This window comes from Podarcis cretensis (genome assembly GCF_951804945.1).
Source record: "Podarcis cretensis genome assembly, chromosome: 10".
NCBI lineage: Eukaryota > Metazoa > Chordata > Lepidosauria > Squamata > Lacertidae > Podarcis > Podarcis cretensis.
The window spans coordinates 54,640,001-54,660,000 of NC_137179.1; the positions used below are offsets into that span (position 1 = coordinate 54,640,001).

General features: G+C 41.3%; 1 protein-coding gene across 8 annotated transcripts in view; it reads left to right on the top strand.

Moving 5' to 3' along the window:
* Positions 1 to 20,000, top strand: part of FOXP2 (forkhead box P2) — a 315,106-nt gene that overhangs the window by 288,348 nt on the left and 6,758 nt on the right. For 7 of the 8 annotated variants that reach the window (XM_079994182.1, XM_079994177.1, XM_079994178.1 and 4 more), the window contains 2 exons: positions 427 to 496; positions 1,270 to 1,433. In XM_079994182.1, the coding sequence (XP_079850308.1) occupies positions 427 to 496; positions 1,270 to 1,433 (234 nt within the window). Of the gene's footprint in view, positions 1 to 426; positions 497 to 1,269; positions 1,434 to 7,674; positions 7,767 to 20,000 lie in introns of all 8 variants that reach the window. The other variant, XR_013843191.1, reaches the window with a different exon arrangement.

The following is a 20,000-nucleotide window of genomic DNA, read 5'->3' on the forward strand; positions in this document are numbered from 1 at the left end:
GACTACTCTCTTGCTTTTTGCTCTTTGTGTATAAAAAGGCACAATGTATATAATTTGTTGTGGTCTGAAACTTCTTAACTACTTACCATTACCATCTGCCATGTAGATAGCTCTAATACTCAGTTTGTTCAATGCAATAAAATCCCAGTGCAGATCAGAACACCCATGCTTTCACTGGGCTTTTCTCATAATTGGGATCACTGTGTACATCAGAAGTGTAACAGGTAACTTGGTGTTTTGATGTGCACAAATCCCTGTGTTTAGCAAGCTGAAACCCCACACCAACTCTGTTTCATTTTTCATTTAGAATTAGGGTTTTCTTTTCTGATGGGAACATTCATTTATCAACACCTTCTGTCACCCTGCAGGCTTGCCTTCTTTAAAATAAGCAAATGAATTAAACTATGAAAAATTATTTATTTTCAGAAGCCCGACGTTAGTGAAAAACATACCCACCAGCTTAGGCTATGGAGCAGCACTTAACGCAAGCTTACAGGTAAACCTGTCCAAGCCTTCATTTCTTTGAAATGCCCACTTCGCTCCAGTGATGCTGTTCTCTGTTGCAGAGCTCTTCTTCTTTATGTTTATGTGACAAGTTACGGGATTGCTAATAGGTGTGTTAATCACCCAAGTAAGTTGTATTACCTAGCACTGCAAGAAGTACTAGTTCCAATTCTCATTACTTTTGATGTGAAGAAGCAAGAAGGACACCCTGTGGCAAAATCTGGAACACTCAGTTTTGCTGCAAATGCTAGATTGATAGAAGCTTTTGCAAATGCATGTGGATATGCATTAATATTTATCCCAGCTGTCATGAATGATTTCACATCATAGTGTTGGGGAACATGGTGCTCATGGCAAAAACTTTAAAGTTTAATTATAAGATATAATTTTTATGCAGAAAAGGCAAATGTCAAGACTCCTTTATTTTCAGTTAAGTTCTGGTCATTTTTTTTTTATCATCCAGCTGGTGTCTGCGGGACAAAACAACTGTATGCTGCGTGAGGGTTGAGAGTTTAAAGGCGTTTTGGAGTTAGAAATAGTTTGAAAGCAGAAAACATTGTGCATGTCGGTGTCAGAGCACATTTGGTAGCTCCATGCAGCGATGCACGAATGTGTGGGCAAGTGTACAAAGTCAGATGTGGAACAAATGGCCCAGAGATGTTTCTCGTCATCAATTGGGCCTGTTTACACAGATCTACATCAATACATGTTGAAGCTACTTCCAATGATCAAATGGCTAAAAACTCTGCCTCTTTCTTTTGCTAGGCTGCGCTGGCAGAGAGTAGTTTACCTTTGCTTGGTAACCCCGGATTGATAAATAACGCATCCAGTGGCTTACTACAGGCAGTCCATGAAGACCTCAATGGTTCGCTGGATCACATTGACAGCAATGGAAACAGCAGCCCAGGCTGCTCTCCTCAGCCTCACATGTAAGTGCGGTCAGCATCCCTTATTGACAAAAACTTTGTGTTCCCCTAACATCCTTTCAAATGCATGCAAGCGTATTCAGAAACTATTCACATGGACTGAGAAACAGCTCCCATGATGTGAACACTTCCCCTCCCTCTGAATAAATCTCAGTTCATGATGACATAAGTGGGCAGTGGGAAAGGCTTGTGTGCTTGCAAAAGGTTTCTCTCACATAGAATAGAATGTGAATCCCATTCTCTGTGTGTTGTGGCCTTGGGCTGCAACCCCGCACACAGCTAGGTGTACTTGGAACATCTCTTTGGTTTAGATTGGACTTGGGTGAATGCAACCATGTTTCAGCCTTGAGAAACAAGTTGTTAATGTGATTGCAAAAAATACTGGCGCAACACTGCTCATAATATAGGTGCTTTTATTGTGCCTGTGATCATCATCATTTGAATATTCAGTGCAATGAATTCTACTTCCGATCAAATATCTGGATTCTTTACTGAATTTTCATCTGTTAAGATTGCATAGCAGGAGTAGTTAGAATTAGTAGTAATTTAACTAGACCCACAAGTCCTTATCATGTTTATGGACTGTCACAGAGATACTGCCCATTTATATTACCATAAAATGCAAAGTTTAACTGTTACCCAGAGTTTACATAGAAGCTAGTAAAGTGTAACTTTTTGCCTGTCTTATAAATCAGCGTAATTACATATTCAACTTTAATTACTGGTGTGTCTGTATTGGCAAGGTTTATATGTTATATTTTATGCAAGACTACGATTCCTATTAATATTTAGCAGCTAACTATATCATTAATTACTCTAAAATCTTTCCCCCACCATCTTTTTAATGCAGCTCAGAGAGTGGCAGTATTAAAAATTGATGTATTGTGGATTTCAGAAATGTGTATGAGGCCTAAGAAATGCCTGGCCTTAATCAGGGGTGTCAAACGGGGCATTTTTTTGTTTAGTAAATAGTAAAACATGTACCTTGGAGGTATCATTTCCCAGGTTATTTATATAATAATTAGAGAAGTGACATCTAAGTAGACATAGATGTAGAATGATTCTTTTTAATGTACAATTATGTCCTTAGTTAATGATAATATCCTTGTATTTAAAATGTTGCACTCAGTGTGTCCTTATTATTTAATTTTCTCTTTCATATTTCCCATATTTATTATACATGCAATGCAGAATAGTAATTTCAAGTCAAACACTATAGGTTTTCCCCCCTAGTACGTTATCAGAGATGCTCATTTTGATTTGCCTTTGTACACTTAGAGATTTCTAAGTGGTTTTGCTTCCTGGTTTATTTCTCTTTCAAGGCCTGTAAATATATTATCTGACAGATATATTTATATCTTGAAGATCATCTGCCTAATTGCTTTATTTGCCATTTATTGTATCACCTTGTGAGGTGGGGGGGGGACTATAGGCACACACTACTGAGCAAGACCATTAATGTGCTTTAGCGAGTTCCAAACCATTACTTTTTTTCAAAATGGAAAAATTTGTCTTTTGGAAGTGTCTTTAGATGTATTAAATAATACAAAAGAAGTAATAAAACTTGAAGTAGAAAGAACATGAATATAAGCTCTGGAGAGCAACAGTACTCTAAAACAAGTAAAGTGAGCCATCAGACAAAAGTTTTTATATCCCGTGCTGTATGCTATCAACCATGCATTTGGGTAGCTTCAGGCCTTTTACTTGTAGCATTTCTCCTGAGTATGCTAATGCTCTCTTTCTGTCTAAAATGCCAAGACAATAAAACTTTAAAGAGCAAACAAGAATTAGATCATGTGTATTAAAAACAGCTATCTCATAGAAATGAATGACATTTGCTATTTAGAGTTGTTTGGTAACAGGGTAGCAGATCTCTTTCTTCCTCTGTCTCTCTTTTTCTTCCTCTATGTGCACTGAGCAGTATATGCCAATTGTACATAGGATATACTGCATGTACAGTGTACATTCAACCAGCATGCACAACTCTGTATGCCGTGCCTAGTGGTATTTGCATGCTACAAAGTGCATAGATATGTTAATGATGGAAGCTGAGTGCAGATTATACAAATGATTTCAGTGTGAGAGATGAACAACTGTGTGGAAGGAGCTACAAAACCTAAGTATCAAAAATGGGGGGGGGGGGGGAAATAGCATGTCCCAAGGCTTACTTCAACTGCTTAGGATAGGCTGTGGTAGCAGTACCCCAGTGCAGCATAACTGAACTTGTTATAGCATCAATATTTCAGTGATAATGTGTTAGTACGACAGAGCAGATACACTGTCACACACTGAGATCAAGGTGCCAGATAGGCAGCCATAATTCATAAAGTTAGTCATGGAACATTTGCCAAATAGTTAGATCCCAGTCTTCCTGGTTTGAGTGGGTAAGTTATTTAGAAACACACCAATTAGGCAGTCAGATAACCAACCTCCAATAAATTTGTAATGAATGAGAATTAAGATAAAATAAAACTTCTGAGTAAAAGCAGAAGCAGTGTAGACTGAGAGTCCTCTTATTCAGGGTGAAAACTACACAGGATGTGGAAGTTCAGCGGTCGAACTCCCAATAATTCTATATTTACAACAAGCACCCAATTTAAATAGGGGCTGAAGCATGGAGGTAGATCTAACACTTTGTCCTGGCACCAGTTTCCCAATTTAAATCACTCACCCCCAGATATCTCTTAGCCAAGCAGGGCAAAGCTTACTTAATACAAGACTGTTTCCCCTCTCTGTAATTCATGAAAACTTCAGAGAGCACATGGGCTCATGACCATGATGCACAAGCAAAGGATTAAATATCCTCATCCCAAGTGCACCATGGCACTGATCCAAACTGGGGCCCTCACAATCTGCTTTTTGTAAAATAAACGCACACATTAGGAGTTTGAATCATGGATCTCCCACCTCACATATGGTTTAACTCTCAGGTTTTTCTCGGCAAAGGTCAAGTTGTATTTAGGTTTACTTTCAGGTCATATGATCATATGCTGATTGGTCTATTACCAGACTGTGGGGTTTGTTGCAGAAATCTACCTAGGAGCCAATCTCAAAGGAAGCTAACATGAGAAGCAGCTCATGTGTGAGTTGGGATAATTTTAATAGGGCTTTGTTGACTTGCTTAAAACTGCAGTCTCTAATTCCTTTCTTTGAAGCCCAGGTGTTTGTTGGTACCTAGTATAGAAGACAATGTACTCTGTTCATGCACAGAGGCAGTGTTTTCCTCGCATGTTCCTTCTAGGCATTAATCAAAGTGGCTGTCAAAGTCAATCAAAGTGAGGTGTGTCTCAGAATGTATCATGAAATCAAATTTTGCTGTGCTTCCTATATGGTGAGGGACCATTGCTTGTCCAAAGCTCAGAAGGGCTTTTTAAGATAATTCAGCTGAAGCAACTAATTTCTGAACTTAATATTCATGCTGCCTTCTCCTTCATTTCCCTGACTTCTGATTTTGTAAACTAATGCCTCACTGTCACATTACAAGTAGAAATAGTACAGTGCAGGTTGCTATGCCATTTGTGAATTGATGACTGTGGCCCATTTTTCACATAAGCTCTAAACAATGGTTTAGCACTGTGTGCACAAGCTGGAATGAGGCCAAGCAAGATGTGGGCTTGCATGGTCCTCCTCCTTCAACTTCTATGTAGCCAAGAGCAGCCTTTAGGTTCATTTCCTTGATCCCAGCTTGTCATCCCATGTAAATCAGGAATCATAGTTTATAAGGCACTCTGGTCAGTTTCAGAACAGTCCAGCATCAAACCCTAGGTTAGGAAGCTGACATGTTAAACTAATCAGAGTTCATTATAATCCACAATCTTTGGTTCTGAATAAACCATTCCTCCGTCCCCACAAGCCCAAATCTTGCATGAGCTTGTTCCAGCCTATGCTGAACCATGTTACTATGTTACGTGTAAACTTGTCTATTGACTGCTGCCATGTTGTGACGCCCAAAACTGATCTTACAGGAAACCTTACACCCATGTGGTTGCAGCAGCCACAGTGATGAACGTAAACAGCAACATTGTTTTCTAATATTAACTTTCCTTGGAAGCATTCTGCTGCATAAGCGATATCAATTTGCACAAAGGACAAAAGCATTTCCCCCTTTGAGTTAAAAAAAGAATGCTAATGGGAACATAGCTCAATATCATCCACTTTGACTGGCACACGATATTTAGGTTTGTTCACATCAACATTAAAGAACTAGAGACAGGAGTACTTCACACGTGTGTTAATCGCTGATTAATCATCAGGCATAGACTTGCATCTGTGAATGAATGGGCCATGGCAGAGCAGATGCCAAGGACTGAAGGGGATCCTTGCCTTTGCAGCAAAGCCTGGGTGGGAGACTGCTACTGCCTCACAGTGGGTGAGGTGCTGGGCTGTGTTCCCCCAGAATCTCCCGTGGCTGTGAGCCAGAGGTGGGAATGAGGCTTATAAAAGCCCATGCCCTGCCCAGTCATTCAGCCAGACAGAGCAGAGAAGCAGCATGGTATCACCTTTTAAAAGTGCTTTTCATTTGAGTTGCTGTGAGTCGTCATGCTAAATGATCAAGGTACAAGGGACCAACTGACCTACATGAATGTGTGAATGAGTGCCACATTTTTAGGGCTTGCAGGTGTTACCCCATAGCACTAGTGACGTTTTTGTCCCCCACTAGGAACAGTTGAGGGGGGTGGGGGGAGAGTTGCTATTTTCTGAACTGTTCTCAAAACACCAGCTCAGAAAAGGAACTAGGAGCTGTTTCCTGAAGGTATTTTCTTATAGCATCCCAGCGCATTACTTGGCCCATAGACACTACAATCCTTGTATTCAGCTTCATTTTAAAATTAGTTGAAGCTGTGTGTGCACCCATGGTCTCTTATGATAACAGTATTTGCTGCAGAGGTTACATTTGAGTTTAGCAAAAGTGCACAGAGGAAGAAAGCAAATAAGGATGGAAGCTCATCTGAAAGATGAGCAGATGCGAGCTCAGTCAGTCTTTCGTCCTCCAATTCTGCACTATGCAAGAAAGGGGAGTTTCAGCTCTGCATAGCTTCAGTCATCCTTTTCCACCTTTTGTATTCTGCTATCTTTCCCAACCCCTATCCTCTTTACCTTTCCAACTTTTGCCCAGCCTGGGTCTTTCTTCTCCTTCTCCTTCTTTGCAGTTTGATCTGCATAAACATCAAACTTTTTATATTTTCAAACTTTTTTTATTCTTTAAATTTTGTTCCCAAAGGCAAGTGTGATTATTCTGCTCTAAGGTCTGTTTGAGGTGCTTCAATTTGAAACCAGTCCATTGTCAGATTGTTCCCATATCTGATTATTCCAGTCCCCTACTGTTATGCTTTCACACTACTTACAGTAGGTTACCTATCATTCCAGTTTCAATCCCTTTCATTCCCTTGTGTTTTTAACTTCATACCATTCCTGTACCCCTGTCTTTGCATTTTTTGTATTTCTGCTTTTTGTCCCACCTCATGATGCATCTCAATTTACTTTGGAGGCTCTTCTGTTGTAGGAGGCTTCTATGATGCAAAGTCCTTGTTCACTGAGTGAAATTTGCACGCAGCATATTCTAAAATAAATCAAATGCTTAAAGCTGCACCAAGCTTTGGGAGAATGATTGAGAATCATTTAATTGAGTCAGTGATGATACCACTGCTGTAGCATTTTGTGAAATACATCACGCATAAGCACCATTTAATCTCCTTGTTGTAATATATTAAGGTAGCTTGAAAATGTTGTGTTATGTTGCAGTCTTAAAAAGGCCAGGAAAATAATTGAAAATATTACCTACAGTTGGAGATGGGAAAGAAATTTTGTGCCTTTTGTATTTTAATGAGGACCTACTTAATTCTGCAATTTTTTGAAGCAATACGCAAACTGAAATACAGCTGTCATTTGAAATTTGCGATTCTCCGAATTTTGCAAGACAGTACTTTTATCAAAAAAGCATGTGCGCACATGTATATTAGAGGGAAATGTGCATAAAATGCAAAAATTGCATACAAAAATAGGCGTGTGCTAGGAGAAATGTGTCCTAAAATGTTAAAAACAAATTGCAAATTGACGGGAACATGAGGCAAACTAAACTTAACGTTGAAAAATGAGAAACTGAAATTGGCAATTTTGTCCCTCTCTCCTGATATTGTTATAGATTTTGTTTACTTTCTTGCTGGCTTTAGTTTAGTGTAGAAGATTGCTACTTGTGGACTTCATAAGATGCTGAAGCTTTGTATCTGACCTTTTGTATCATCAGATTCACATGTAGGCTCTATCTGTCTGAATGAACGTTTCAGGTTTTAGGAGCACCACCTGGCATTTCAAATTGACAAGCCAATTGAGCAAAAGGTAGCACTCCCCCTTCTTGTTGTATTTAAATTTTTAATATTTATAGTGATGTTGTGGACCATGTTGAAATAAGTATTGAGGAGTGTGTGTGTCCGGAAGTGGGAGGATCTATGCAGCTCCGTGCATGTGGGTAGTAAAAGAACAAATAAATTTGCTGTGGAATTAAAATGTTTTCTGTACCGTAACTGATACCGTTCACAAGTAACATCTCCCCTCCTCCAACTCCCCAAAACACACATTCTCCTGTTCTCCTCTATATTCACTTCATATTGTTTCACTTCACATTTCAGATCTAGCCTCTTGTATTTTGCTTCCCTGCTCATCAACTCCCTGATCTTTCTAGCCTTATATGCTGTTGCGCTCAGCAGCCACTGCAGCCCTTTATCATTTCCTCTTTAGTTGTTTAAATGTTACATTCCTTTGATCGAACAGTTGATGTTCCTTTTTTATATAATATTCTAACCCCCATTTGTTGCACTTTCACAATTCTTTCTACTTCCTCCTAACAAAAAGATCACTCTAGAGATAGAGTGCCTGCAGCTGTCTTATGCTGAAAAGTCTCATATCCCCATAGTATGGATTGTAGAAGTTTGCAGGATCCTTTGGGGTTTTGTGGGATCTATATAGAAGCAAAATGCATGGATGCTTTGTTGAAAACTTTATTCCGTTCTCTTTTGAATTCTCCACAATTGGATGTTTGTAGAGGCAGATTAATAATTCTCAGACCCCTGGGCCACAGCCACACACACGCAAGCTCAGATGCTAATTGCTTGAATTTTAACTATTGTAGTTAAGTTTGTAACTATATGTGACAAAAAAAATTCCTACAAACGGAAAGATATGAGCCCATTTTGAAATTCACAGCCTCTAACCAGCAGAACAAAAGCCAAAATATTATTGCAGTAGCACTGGATAGTTTACAGGTCAGAAACAACACATTATATTGTTCATAAACATATAAAGACAATGTTCACACACAAAAGCTCATCACTTGATGAGTGCAACATTAAATCATGATTTAAATGCGCAAATGAGACTAGGCATCATAGGTACAACACCATAAATAGAATTTCAGTATCACCTCTGCGGTGGGTTCAATTCACAGTCAGCTGCCAATCATCAAGAAATGGTTCATGCATGCATGGGCGTAGCTTCATAGTGGCAGAGTAAAGTGGTGGCCTACATGTGTGCATGAGCTATCATTTCATAGACCTAACATGAAATACAAATTTCAAATTTCTCCCATTATCTCAAACACAGTGCTTTATCAATGAAATCAGTTCACATATTCCTTAGTGTAAAAAAACAACAACCCCAGAAATAACCAAGCAATGAACATAAATGCTTAGTGCCCAAACAACAATGAATCAGAAACTTGCCATAAGAGGTTGGTGTGAAATGCATGAGCCATGGTTCTGCCAAAAGGACCGTTGCAAATGCATGGAATCACAAGAGGAGAAAAATGGATGAACTGGAACAGTTTTTGGTATGTAAGAGAATGAAATCAAAATAAAGGCAATGGGAGCTGGACAACTAAAACAGCCATTCAAACACAATTTCTGATAGTCCATTTCAGTTGTTCATTTGTGTGTATTGGGTGGGGCGGTAAAAAGTGGTTGTTGGCAGGCTTTTTCAGAGAATTGTGTGTTTAAATGTGGCCTGTTGGGCAGTTTAATAGGTTATATTTAATAGGTCAGCCTACTTTTGAGATGATTGTTTTTGGTTTGAGATTCAAATCAATACTGAACAATTCACAAGACAAAAGAGGCAACACAAGTGGAGAGTGAGGAGGTGTTTCATCATCGGTAATTAATTTAAATCACACAAGCTTCTTTTTTCTTAAAATATATTATACACTTAAACTCAGGCCTAAATAACATTGCTGAAAGTAATGTAGAACAGTTCTATTTCACCAAACCATGGTTTGTTGGAGCTATAATAAGTCATATGCTCACCCACTGCCTCCTCCCCTCTTTTGAGAGGGGCCAGTGTGGTGTAGTGGTTAAGAGCGGTAGACACGTAATCTGGGGAACCGGGTTCGCATCTCTGCTCCTCCACATGCAGTTGCTGGGTGACCTTGGGCCAGTCACACTTCTCTGAAGTCTCTCAGCCCCACTCACCTCACAGAGTGTTTGTTGTGGGGGAGGAAGGGAAAGGAGAATGTTAGCCGCTTTGAGACTTCTGAAGGGGAGTGAAAGGTGGGATATCAAATCCAAACTCTTCTTCTTCTTCTTCTTTTGCATCAGTACTTCCTGGTTCCTCAAACAAGTTTCCCATGGTATCTGAACCAGAAAACTGTGGCTTGAACAATCCATAGAAACCAGAATCAAACTGAAACTCTGCTTTGCAGGGATCATTCATTCCTAGTTTGTACACCGTGAGAAATTCTTGTTAAGAAACCAAGCTACATTGAAAAAAGGTGCAAGAGATTAGAGGAGGGAACAGACAGGCACACAGCCCATTCTTGATTGTTCAAATCACAGTTTGTTGGACCAGAAATTGTGGCATTTGAACGGAGCCTAAATGTCATCCTTTGGAGATGAGCCTTGAGCTCTCCTAAGGCACTCCTGCTTTATTAGATAAAATTTGGCCTTTGTTTTGTGTTCCACAGTGAGTCAAAGCTGGTTTTGAGTCTAGACATTCTGAATTCACATTTTAACTACATGTATTGACTTCACATCTTTTCTAGTCCATGTGTGCTCTTCTTTTGTAGAAAATGTTCATTTATTGGGATACTATCCACAGTTCCATAGGGTTTGGGGGCACACCGACGCATCTACAATGGTTTGGCACTGCGGATTTCTTTCCTTTACGTTCATACTTTTCACAATGTTTCCTTGTGTCCTTCTGCAGCCCAACTGATACAGTGTTCTAAAGGGTATATCCCTTATTCAGTATAGTTCTCAAATCTCACTTCCACCATCCGGAGCACACTTTATGTCTATACAAGTGATCATTTCAAGGATATTTTGGTTTTCCTGCAATCCCATTAACCCTCTTTGGTTGTTCTGTTTAATCCCTGACAATCTACAAGGCATCTGACTCTTTTGCAGCTTTCCTGCTCCTCTTGAAAGAATTTTAGGTTATCTTTCTTCTTCCTCTGTTTTCTGCCATGTTCAAAGCAGCCCACAGGCCCCTTTCTGATTCATCCCCCCAGAGTAAAGAACAAGTGTTTCTACAAAACATGACCTCTTTTAATATGAAAATTGAACATTTCATGACCTTTGTCCAACTGCCAAATTAACTATATTAGAAATCTGCAGGGTATTTATATAAGCCAAACTGGAAAATACTTTCTCTTCAGTGACAATATTTTAGAGTGCTAGCTATGTAAGAGGTTTTGAGGTGGAAATTACTAACTTTCAATTGTATCCCTATTCATGAGTACCAAGTCTCAATATTACCTGCTGCATTCCAAACAAATCAAATCTAGAGAATAAAGGTCAAGTAGTATATTGCATCTCCTGGGACAGGTTCTCTTTAGTTGCCTTTTTCATCCTCTGTTCTTCTGTATCACCCTTTTTTCATTGCTTGTCTCTCACTGTTTTCTTTATGGTCATACAATTCCTTCAGTACAAACAGTCAGAGAAGGCAAATTTCACTCAAGCAGTTCTTGTTTACATAACAGATGTACATCACCACACAGACAAAGCCTTTCTGCCAACCTTAACGCTAGACCTGGGGGCTGAAACAATTCCAAAGCTTCACATTTGAAATGCATAACTTTGCAGCATTGTACTTTGTTTCAGTTGTTGTTGTTTCAAATGTGGAAATATTGTCTTGAAAGTGTGTGTTTCTGAAACTTAAAAATTTGAAAGATATAGGCCTGGTTCAGACTGTGGTTTTATGGAGCAGAAATGTGTCTACACCCTGTTCCATATCCTTCTCCCTCCACACACCTGTGGGATCAGTGAATATCGTATATATTACTGTGTTCGAGTTTTTCTTAAATTCCAAAGTGAGTAAGTTTTGACACACATTCAGCATATAGCAACTGTGCCTAAATAGCAAGCAAATCTTCTGTTTTATATTCCAGTCTGTGGTATTGATCAGAAAAGAAATATAAGCACGGCTTTTCTTAACCCAATCATTATTACTTGGGGACTCCTTTGTAATGGATGCCTCTTGTCGTCCATTTTACTTCTAAGCTGATTTGAGTTCAGAGAAACATTTTGAAAACCTATAGGAACTATGTATTTCATTTGAATTCACCCTGCCCTATCCTGAAGGCCCAGAACATTTTGAAAACCATTGACATAAAAGAGTACTCAAAGGCTGCCAACCTTTGTGTGCTAACTTGGGAGTCAGTCCCACTGAACTCATTGTGCCTTAAATTCCAAGTAAGCATGCATAACATAGCTGCAAAAATATAGCCTATAAAATGCTAATACAAAACATCACACAGTTCCAACACATTAAAATCCTCCCTAAATCTTCTCCTTCCACCTGCAATTTCCCCATTTTCAGATAATCGAAGTCGCTCTTATTTGGGTCACCTTACTTCTGCGGATGGGCTGAAATACCTTCTTCCAAAAGGAGGCACTCAGTTCACATGCAAGGCCCCTCAAAAAGAACATTAGATAACAAAATATTGAATTTGGTTGACAAGTATTAAAATGTATAAGATTCCAGCACTTCCGTGTGGACTGTTACATCCAGCTGTTCTTATGAAATATTATGCCTCTGAGATCTGAAGCCTTCAAACCTGCCGGTCAACATATGTTTAAATCCAGCAATTCTGACATTCCATGGTGGATAATTTATCAAAAAGCGCAACGATCCTCTTGTGCTAACCCCCTTCCATTATGGGTTGAAATCTAGCCTTTTGAGTGACCGTTTGTCTTCCGTGATGTTGGAGAAGGAGACAGCTCCTTTTGTCTTTCTCAAGGGCTCTGCTTTACGCAACTACAGGCCATATGCTACACCATTCTTCTTTACAGGCTGCGTCATTGTTTCTGTGGCAGCCAAGATCTAATGCACATCTGAAGCCTGAAAAGGTCTGGAGCATATGCCAAACACTTAGCCACAGGTCCCTAACAGTTCCACTGCTTGAGTGGAGAGACGTGTCTTCACATTTCTCACACATGTCACACGAAACACAGCTGGAGTATCAGTGGGTTAGATACTGCTGACAAGTAGAATTCTGGGCTGCTGCATGAAGTTTGAAACAGCTTCAGAACTTAGCAGATTTGCAGAAAGTCACTGGTGCCATGTCCAACTGCTTCAGGGTTCTAAAAGGCATAGGGGCACTCAAGGCCTCTCCTCCTCCCAGAGGGGAGGAGTTGTGAGTGGGAGCAGCTTCCCGCAGCAGCAGGGAGGTGTATTCGGCTCCCTGCTTCTGATTGCCTCTGCTGCCGCGGCCAGGCCTTTCAGCCAGCCAATAGGGCCAGCTGGTGGGTGGGTTTAGCTGCATTTAAACAGCCACGGCAGCGCTCTGTCGACTCCCTTCGACTAATGGAAAATAAGGAAGGCAATGGAGCTAGCATGTTTGCTCCTGCTTTCTTTCATCACACGAGGGATTAAAATACTTCAGCAGGGCTAGAACATTTACAGGATCTCAACTTCAGCACCAGAAAAATTTGAAGAGAGCAAGGTTTATTTATACAGTTTGATTTTTAGCCTCATCAATTCAAAAGGCACTGGTCAAGTTTCAGAATATTTTAAAGCTCCTAAGTAACTAGCTAGATTTGAATTAACAAGCAAAACAACTTTAAAAAGCCAGACCACCACCAACATTAAAGGCTGTAACCAAAGTATCCACTAAAATAAATCTGTTCAAGTTCTGAAGAGTGTCTAGGGGAAGGATTTTCTAGAGAAATGCTTTTGCATGAATGTGCAGTGTTATAACTTGGTACAGTGAGGCTGTTATCATCTGGGCAGACCAGAACCTCCATGCACACTGCCTAGGCTTGTGCTCCAGAGAGGTCACTTTGGTGATGACAATGCAGGAGGCAGCAGTTTTGAGTCTCTGCAGCCACAGCAGGCACTGTGATTCTCCAGCAGTTTGACTTTACAGTCCCTTGTCTCTCAAGACACATGGATGCCAAAAACTGGTGATGACACTGTGGCCGTCAAAGGAAGAAGGTGATCACCCAGGTATCACCCAGTTGAGCACTTTAGAACTGGATACTTTTAGAATAAAAAGCAAAATCCAGTCCTATTTCCTCATGATAGGAATCGCCTAATAGATGTTCCCTGAAGAAAATAATAAAGCTTTTCCTGCTTCACTAGCAGGAAAAGAAAGAAAGGAGGAGTTTTCTTATTGTTGTTTCTGAAATACAAGCTATAATTTTGCTCTGCTATAGAAAATGTATTTTTATTCCTCTGCATTTTCTTGACCATTCTTTATGGGGGGGGGGAGTTTAATTAATGAAAAATACTGCACCAAGTCCTCTTTCTTGCTGGTGACACCAGCTCAACAGCATTTAATTAAAGCTCTGTGTGCCTGGGAAATACAGGATCTTGTTTTCATGATAGCAACCCTCACATGCACAGGTTTAAAAGTGAAATGTATACTTTGAACATTTTTTCCTTTTTGTTTTGGTTCTGAGATTGTGGAGAACAGGCTTTACCAGCACTGCCAATTTGCTTTTAGCATAGCATCATAGACATGCCAAAGATCTAAGCTTTCAAGGCTCATTGGCAGTCACAGAACAAGCAGAGGTGAATTACTACATGCAGCAGAGCAAATTATGCACAGTGTATGGAATCTGGTATAGCATTGGGCTTTGTGAGAATAAAGGCTCTTCTCTGAAGAAGCATGTTTCTAGAACTCATTGCGAAGGAGAAGAAAAAACATGAGAGCATGTGAACTACCTGCTTGGATGGTGAGAAACAAACTTGACCTTGTCCAGGTCTTTAAACGGTTAGCAAGCAAGGCATCTGTGCCCTGAACATGTCCCACTCTGCTCCATAACTTTTAACCAGCTGTCTTTTGCCCCTCCAGCTCTTCTTCCTTAGTTGTGCCTCTTCATGCAGGACCTAACAAGAACATCCAAAACTCCACTAAATTATGCATAATTTGAATGTCTGAATGCTGATTTGAATAATCATAATTTGAATGCTGAAATTTGAGTCTGTTATGTGCAAAAAAAAAAAAAATGTCCTACAAACAGATGAGCTGAAGGGCTGGAAAGGAAGGGTAGCACTGGCAAAATTGTGTCAGGAGTGAGCCAACATTAAGTCACACGTAGTAAGTGAATTTAACTCTTTAGTAGAAAAAAAAACAGGATCTGTTCAGGAGAGCTAGGCCCAATGAGCACAGCGACTCTTCTTCGGTAGGTCTTGCCCCTATGAGGCAGGTGCAAGGACTGAAGCTCCTTCCCACAGCTGCCTAAGTCTCCTCTCTCCAGGCTTCCCCAAGCAGTCAGAGACTGTGCCAGCATGCCCACCTTTACTCTTCATGCCCTTCCTGGTCCTAGGAGACCAGAGGGGAGGGGAGCTTGTCTCAGCAGGAAGGGGAGAAACCCCCGCCTCTTCACCAGCCTGACTTATCTCTGTTTCTTGGCCTCCCTCATCCCACTCTCCTGCTTCCATTTCTGATTCTGGACTTCTTTCTCCATTCTCACTAAGCCCCGTTACTTTTTCAGCTTCCAACATGTCCTCTTCCTAGTCTTGTCCCTCTTCTCCCTCTGACCACTCTGTCGTCCCACTCATTTGCCTGAAGAGGACTGGTCTCGTTGAAGCCCCCACATATATTTCTGCAGCAGAGATTCGGAGAAAGTTGACATGTGAAACTGCCCAAGGGACCACCTTTATTTAGATTTGCCCTGTGATGATGGTTTGACTCGTTTGTCACTTCTCCTATCCTATGCAAGAAAAACAATGTTTTCAATTGTGCTAAATGTTCAATACAAATTGGGCATGGCACCCTGCTGCATAGCATTAAGAGCTTGAACTTGGGGCAAAAAATGGTCTGGCCCTGGAATATTATTGTGCATAGTTGCTGGGGACTTTTAAGCCCTTTAAGCCCTGATGTCTCATCCTTTGATATCCTAATAACTGCTTGCTCTCAGTAGTAGTTGTTGTTTTTTCTAAGGTGCCTTTCAGAAATTCTTTCACGTTGTTTGGAAAAGCATGAGACAAATAATGCATAAAGATCTCTAGCTGAATTGTAGCGTTGGTGAAATAAGATGCACTCAGGTGTCAAAAACCAATACACTGTGAAATGCTGTTAGACCTGGTTTCGGTAGCATGGTTATTAATGGCATGCTAGGAGCATCTGACATTCCTTGGGATCAAAGGCTTCTTCAGAGTTCATATTTCTATATAAAACAGAACAATGTGTGTGACTGCCCTTCCCCTCTGTTTTCTTTCGGAGCCAACAGCCTTACAAGGGAGGGCAAGTGACAGCACAATAGCCACTACAGTGGGTGGGGGCAGCTCTCATCCCTCATTCTGAATATTTTGCCATATTTGCTTTTGCTCTGCTTCCCAGGGAAGAGGCATGTTGCCTGAGGTGTCTACAGCTACTGTTGCTTCTGCTGCAACTGCTTTGCCTCATACAAGTCCAGAGCCTTCTGCTCAAAAGAGAATGGGGAGGACTACCGAGTTTAGGCCCCCACCCCACCCCGCCATAGCTGTCAACTTTTCCCCTTTTTAAAGGGAAATTCCCTTATTCCAAATAGGATTCCTTGCAAGAAAAGGGAGGCATGCTGAGAGGCATGGCAGAGCTTTTAATGCTGGTGACACCATGTAGTGAATATTAGTTTATGATTTCACTTTTTAGAATCTATCTTATATTGTTTTCTTATTTTGTATTTGAAGACAAAATTGAAAGTTTAGGCCCTTTTTGGTGGTGCCCTGCAAGACGAATGCCTCGCAAGACGGAAAACCCGCTAGACGAAAGGGTTTTCCGTTTTGGAGGCGCTTCGCAAAACGAATTTCCCTATAGGCTTGCTTCGCAAGACAAAATGTCTTGCGAGTTTTTCCAACTTTATCCCCCTCCCCCCCTTTTTCTAAGCTGCTTATCTGCTTATCCGCTAAGCTGATAAGCCGATAAGCCGCTAATAGCGCTAAGCCGCTAAGCCGTCAATGGGCTTGCTTCGCAAGACGAAAAAACCGCTAGACGAAGAGAATCGCGGAATGGATTAATTTCGTCTTGCGAGGCACCACTGTATGAACACTATTTAGCCCAATCTATATTGAAGGTAACCCAGGACTGAATGAGAAATGAGTTATTGGCTCAACCAGGTCAGACTCTGGCCTCATGACAAACAGGCTCATACTAGGAAAATCCTCAGATTCAATAACTATAGACCTGTTACATTAAGTTTCCACCAAGCTGTAATATGTTGGAAGGCTAAATACAGGGTTATGTGAAGAAACTGTCCATTTTATCCTCAAAAGGCACTTGGCAGACTGCATTACAGGTGCTTATTTTCTCTGCTTCGAGAGGTTTCAGTTCTAATTTGGAAGGTGCCCTTTAGATTTGAGATGCAGTCCTGTTTTATAATAACCCTTATCAGGCTGTGAGTCTAAGCATGCATTTCTGGAAGTATGGCCCATTGAAACTACTGAGACTTCTTAGTAAATGCTTTAGAACTAAGAGCCCAGTGACACAAAACCTAACTCTAGAACATTATTGATGTTCTCAGTTTTGAATATGCCAGTATAGTATTGGATTCCGGAAAATCAAATGCAAACTTTGTTTTGTTTCTAAGTGTTGAAATTAAGCATCTATAACAAACTCTAGAACTTAGGAAATGGCACGACATTAATTTTAAGCATGGGAGCAAGAGTGTCTGATTTAATACTGTTGTCATACTGCCTGTTAGAGACCTATTACATATACCTCTTAATTCTTGCATGGCCAAGGCATTTAGGGTGCAACTTTTAAAACACCACTATTCATTTCCATAAGGAAGTTATTCATTATAAGCATGCAAATCCTGATGACTTTACATTTGAAAACACAAGACAAAGGCTCAAGGCCACTTACGACATGTTTCAAAGATTTAAAAGGACAAGTGAAACAAGCAAAAATGGAAAAGAAATTGTTTTGCAAAGCAGCAGGAAATCATCAGGGAATGGGACAAGACTGAGTCACCCTGGGTTGGGAACTCCACAGCTAAGGCATGGCCACAGGGGAAGGTCTACCCTGCATCCCCACCAGCCATAGCTCAGCTGGTGACAGGATGCAGAGAAATTTAAAGCATTTTAATAGAATTATACAGTCACAACTTCTCCCAAATAAGCCTGGGAACTGTGGTTTGCTGCTCACAGAGCTATAGTTCCCAGCAGACTTAACAAACTGCAGTCCCCAGGATTCTTTGAATATGCTTTAAATGTTCAGTGTGGATGTGACCTTTAATGATGTGCAGCCTCATGTGGGAGGAGATACTCCTTCAGGTATCCTAGTCTTAAGCTGTTTGAGACTCTTAATAGTGGTAACCAACTGCTTGAATCTAGTTCTGCTGGATCTCTCAGCGGCTTTTGATACCATCAACCATAACATCCTTCTGGACCGTTTGGAGGGGCTGGGAGCTAGGGGCACTGTTATACAGTGGTTCCGCTCCTTCCTCCTGGGCCATGTTCAGAAAGTGGTGGTGGGGGGTGAGTGTTCAGACCCCTAGGCTCTCACTTGTGGGGTGCCTCAGGGTTCTGTCCTCTGCTCCCTGCTTTTCAACATCTACATGCAGCCACTGGGAGAGAGCATCAGGGGGTTTGGGCTGGGTGTTCATCAGTATGCGGATGATACCCAGCTCTAACTCTCTTTCAAATCAGAACCAGTGAAGGCAGTGAAGGTCCTGTGTGAGTGTCTGGAGGCGGTTGGAGGATGGATGGCGGCTAACAGAGGTTGAATCCTGACAAGACAGAAGTACTGTTTTTGGACGGCAGGAGGCAGGCAGGTGTGGAGGACTCCCTGGTCCTGAATGGGGTAACTGTGCCCATGAAGGACCAGGTGCGCAGCCTGGGAATCATTTTGGACTCACAGCTGTCCATGGAGGCGCAGGTCAATTCTGTGTCCAGGGCAGCTGTTTACCAGCTCCATCTGGTATGCAGGCTGAGACCCTATCTGCCTACGGACTGTCTCGCCAGAGTGGTGCATGCTCTAGTTAGTGCACTCATGCTCTAGTGGTGCATGAGTAGTCTCTCACTTGGACTACTGTAATGCGCTCTATGTGGGGCTGCCTTTGAAGGTGACCCAGAAACTACAACTTATCCAGAATGCGGCAGCTAGACTGGTGACTGGGGGTGGCAGCCAAGACCACAGACATTGGTCTTGAAAGATCTACATTTGCTCCCAGTACGTTTCTGAGCACAATTCAAAGTGTTGGTGCTGACCTTTAAAGCCCTAAACGGCCTCAGTCCAGTATACCTGAAGGAGCATCTCCACCCCCATTGTTCTGCCCAGACACTGAGGTCCAGCGCCGAGGGCCTTCTGCCAGTTCCCTCATTGCGAGAAGCCAAGTTACAGGGAACCAGACAGAGGGCCTTCTCCGTAGTGGCACCCGCCCTGTGGAACGCCCTCCCACCAGATGTCAAAGAGAACAACAACTACCAGACTTTTAGAAGACATCTGAAGGCAGCCCTCTTTAGGGAAGCTTTTAATGTTTAACAGACCATTGTATTTTAATATTTTGTTGGAAGTCGCCCAGAGTGGCTGGGGAAACCCAGCCAGATGGGCGGGGGTATAAGTAATAAGTTGTTGTTGTTGTTATGTTGAATGGTGGCAGAAAATGGGCTGGAACCAGAGAGCCACATACTCGTAAGAACTGGTGTCTGGTCAACACAGATGGGGTACCTGTAGCCCTCCAGATGTGTTTGGACTATAACTCCAATCATGACTATTGGCTTCATTGGCTGGTGATGGTAACATCTGGAGAACTACAGGTTCCACATCCCTGCTTGCATGTTTTAGCATTTTGCAACAGGGGAGGTTCTTGGGCACATTCAGAGGCAATCCTCAAATAGAGCACATTTCACTAATCCAATCTATATTTAATTAAGTCTTGGGTTACCCTGGGCAGATCTGACCTGTGTAGGAATGGTTACAACTGGTACACCTAAGCTGCACAAAAACGCTCCTGGTCTCAACTGGTCCTTGAGAATCTAGGAGCATTGCCCAACCCAGAAGTAGACCCAAAATGTTCATGCCTTGTACGGAAAACAAATCCACCTATTCAGGACCCTCCCTCCAATTTAACAAACCGTACACTGTTTATATATGCCATATACTGTTTAAACTATACACTTAGGATTTTTTAAGAGTTGTTTTTCCATATATAGAGT